Genomic DNA, 3,910 nt, shown 5'->3' on the forward strand with positions numbered 1-3,910 from the left:
TCATGTTGGTCAGGCTGGACTCGAGTGATCCTCCTGCCTCAGCCTCCCAAAGTGTTGGGATTACAGTCCTGAGCCACCGCGCCAGGCCCGGATACCCTTTTAGAAGGGTTGGCTTCCCCTCAGGCCTTGGCTATCAGCGCTCCCCTCTTAGGGAGTTCCACCTCCTACTCCCCAAACCTCCAAACTCCTCACAAGCACCAGGGGGTGGCCAAGAGCGACTGAGGTCGGCAGGTATGGAAGACCGCGGCGAGCGGCAGGGGGCGCCAGCGCCCGCGTTCGGGCGCTTCACGTCAGCCGCACAATGTCCTGCAGGGGGCGCCCGGGAGCCGCGTGCCCAACGGGGAAAGCGAGTCAGGTCCCTCGCGCTCCCCGCCCCACGCACGTGACCAGAGCGCGCTGGCCCGGCCCACCCGGGGCGGTTGTGGTCGCTATATATAAGGTGGGGAGGCCGCCGGCCCGTTCGGTTCCGGGCGTTACCGTCCGTGCGCACCGCCCCGCGTCCAGGTGAGTCTCCCATCTGCAAAGACGCGGACGCGCCGGCTCGCAGTTGGCCTGCGGAGCGCGGTGGACGATTTGGCGCCCACCAGGAGATCAATACGTTGGATTTTTAATTTCTAGATTTGGCAATTCTTCGCTGAAGTCATCATGAGCTTTTTCCAACTCCTGATGAAAAGGAAGGAAGTAAGTTTTAAAAACAATTGAAAATCTTGACTAAAGTTTTAATTTTTAAAGATGAAAAGATGGCACAGATTTTGAAAAAAGTATAAAATAAATATAGCTGTTTTGCTGTGTTTCAAATGTTTCATATTGAAGTGTTCGAATGTGTCCCCTCCACGTGTTATCTGTTAGCTCATTCCCTTGGTGGTGTTCGTGACTGTGGCGGCGGGTGGAGCCTCATCGTTCGCTGTGTATTCTCTTTGGAAAACCGATGTGATGTAAGTAGGTCTCAATTTATAAAAACGTTTTTGGCAGTGTTTGGATGACCTTTAGTTTATGAAATGTATAAGTTTCCTATTTTTTCCCCATGGATAAGAATGCCAAATTGTGAACTGGGAGTCAGGGTTAAAAAGCATCTTTTATCAGAAAACTCTTATGATACTGTCTACCAATGGGTCAGAAAATGAAAATTAGAAAAAAAAAAGACAAAAAATTTAAAAACCCATGATATTAATCAAATTAGTTTATTTCTTGTGTTTATTCTTTTACCCATTGGCCCTTCTCCACTTTCTGGCAGTGAAGTAAATCTTGTTTGTTTTTTTTTTAAGTTTTGAATTTTAAAGTTCTTCAGTGGTTTTGGGAGATATATATCATAAAACAATCATTTTAATTAAAATTTTAAATTTTAGCTTATTAGATTTTTACTAATGTGGTAGAATTGATAGATTCAGTTGTCTACGATGAACCTAATCTCAACTTTGGGTTGAAGAAAGTAAAAAACAAAAACGTGTATTCTGGAATATGAGGAAAAGATAAACTTGAAACTGATGGAGGCTGGTGCAGGGCTGAAGAGGGCAGTCCTCTAACCGCTGGCAGAGGGGCCTAGAGCCCTGGAGTTCACCACCTGCAGAGTTCAACCTGCCCCTCCCACAGACTGAGATAAGAACATTATTGCATGTCCTTAGCTTGGTAGTTCCGCTCCCATGATTATTTGGTTTGTGGGATCCTTCCCCAATGTAACCCAATCAAGAGAATACAGACCTCCTACCCTTTAGAGGAACTGATGTTTAATGTTTGAGCCACACCAGGAAACTCCCTTAGAGAATTTTCCATCAATTTTAGTTACTACTGATGGTTCCTGATCATTAGCAGACAAATGCCTTAGTATGAGACTGGTTTTGTCCCTAGCATGTTTATAGACCCAGTATCAGTGTTGGTTTAAATTCGCATATTTTAATGTTTAATTGGCTTTCTTTAATTTTAGCCTTGATCGAAAAAAAAATCCAGAACCTTGGGAAACTGTGGACCCTAGTGTACCTCAAAAGGTATTGTTAAATTAAAAACAAATGATTTACATTTTGCCCAAACCTTAGCACCTTTGTCAGCAAAATAGATTTAGTACCTTACCCTTACTGTGTAACTTAGATCAATTGTGCTTTCATTGAGTAATTAAAATGAGGAAATTTTAAGAGCCTACTCTATGCCAGGAGCATTGTCCATCCACTCATGAGAAGCATATACTTTTGGAACTTATGGCTCACATAATACCTGGCAAACTTAAAAATCTGGATACTGGCCAGGCATGGTGTCTCACACCTGTAATGCCAACACTTTGGGAAGCCGAGGCGGGTGAATCACTTGAAGTCAGGAGTTTGAGACCAGCTTGGCCAACATGGTGAAATTCCATCTTTACTAAAAATACAAAAATTAGCTGGGTGTAGTGGCACGCACATGTAAACCCAGCTACTGGAGAGGCTGAGGCACGAAAATTGCTTGAACCTGGGAGGCGGAGCCTGCAGTGAATTGCAGTTGTGCCACTGCACTCCAGCCTGGGCAACACAGCAAGACTGTCTTAAAAAAAAAATCTGGATACTGCTAAGTGAAAGTAGGGCACATGTGTTTGATCTTTCCCTCTGATCTCATAACACTTAGGAGCCCAAGGGCTTTTTAAAAAGATGGACTGATAGAAACCAGCTCACATTACTATTTTGTGCATGTTTTAGATATGGAAAGAGGTAGGTACAAACACAATGGTGATGCTTTTTCTAAAGGGGAGTTTGGACAAATCCAAAAGAGGGACATGCAAATGAAAGTCAAATTTTTAACAAAAGGTTTTTTTTTTTCCTTTTTTCCCTTCAGCTTATAACAATCAACCAACAGTGGAAACCCATTGAAGAGTTGCAAAAGGTCCAAAGGGTGACCAAATGACCAGCCCTTGCCTCTTTCTTCCGAAGAGTACTCTATAAATCTAGTGGAAACATTTCTGCACAAACTAGATTCTGGACACCAGTGTGCGGAAATGCTTCTGCTACATTTTTAGGGTTTGTCTACATTTTTGGGGCTCTGGATAAGGAATTAAAGGAGTGCAGCAATAACTGCACTGTCTAAAAGTTTGTGCGTATTTTCTTGTAAATTTGAATATTGCATATTGAAATTTTTGTTTATGATTTATGAATGATTTTCTTAAAATTTACAAAGCTTTGTAAATTAGATTGTCTTTAATAAAATGCCATTTGTGCATGGTTTCTCAAGGATTAGATATATATTTAAATGGAAGAGAAAATATTTTTATGGGAGAAAAATACATTTGAACCATGAAATTTCATCTTTTAAATAACATCCAGTACAGATTTCTGCATAAGCTTTTTTTTTTCCAAGTTCATTCATTCATTAGTAGTTTATTGAGCACCTACTATTTGCAGTATAGCTAACAAAGCCAAAATTTGGTGGGATATGAATAAAAGATGGTAAGTACAATGAGGAAAATGAAGTGGGGATGAGGTTGGAGACTCGCATGAGGATTGACCTTGGAGGAAATGCTGGGATTCTGGAGGTGAATTGGAATGCAAGGCATACTGAGATCTGCCCTAAAGATGCCAAGCCAGGCCAGGCACGGTGGCTCACGCCTGTAATCCCAGCACTTTGGGAGGCTGAGGCGGGTGGATCACGTCAGGAGATCGAGACCATCCTGGCTAACGTGGTGAAACCCCATCTCTACTAAAAATACAAAAAATTAGCCGGGCGTGGTGGCGGGCGCCTGTAGTCCCAGGTACTCAGGAGGCTGAGGCAGGAGAATGGCGTGAACCCGGGAGGCGGAGCTTGCAGTGAGCCAAGATCACGCCACTGCACTCCAGCCTGGGTGACAGAGTGAGACTCCGTCTCAAAAAAAAAAAAAAAAAAATGCCAAGCCATACGGTGAAGTTCCTGTGGGGGCTAGGGAGGGGAAGATGGGGAGCCTTGCCAGCACTCTTCA

The 3,910-nt window shown here is 43.4% G+C and overlaps 1 protein-coding gene across 2 annotated transcripts; it reads left to right on the plus strand.

The window, feature by feature from the left end:
- The first annotated feature begins 333 nt into the window (after positions 1–333).
- Positions 334–3,191, plus strand: C16H15orf48 (chromosome 16 C15orf48 homolog). Of its 2 annotated transcripts, XM_024232550.3 has the most exons (5): positions 334–504; positions 619–681; positions 850–935; positions 1,922–1,982; positions 2,797–3,191. In XM_024232550.3, exons 2-5 carry the CDS (start codon positions 646–648, stop codon positions 2,863–2,865), a joined length of 252 nt encoding a protein of 83 aa, XP_024088318.2. In that variant the 5' UTR covers positions 334–504; positions 619–645; the 3' UTR covers positions 2,866–3,191. The 2 variants fall into 2 exon arrangements, with proteins under 2 accessions (XP_024088318.2, XP_054387385.1); XM_054531410.2 differs by having other exon boundaries at positions 352–681.
- Positions 3,192–3,910: the final 719 nt, after the last annotated feature.

This window comes from Pongo abelii, chromosome 16 (genome assembly GCF_028885655.2).
Source record: "Pongo abelii isolate AG06213 chromosome 16, NHGRI_mPonAbe1-v2.0_pri, whole genome shotgun sequence".
NCBI lineage: Eukaryota > Metazoa > Chordata > Mammalia > Primates > Hominidae > Pongo > Pongo abelii.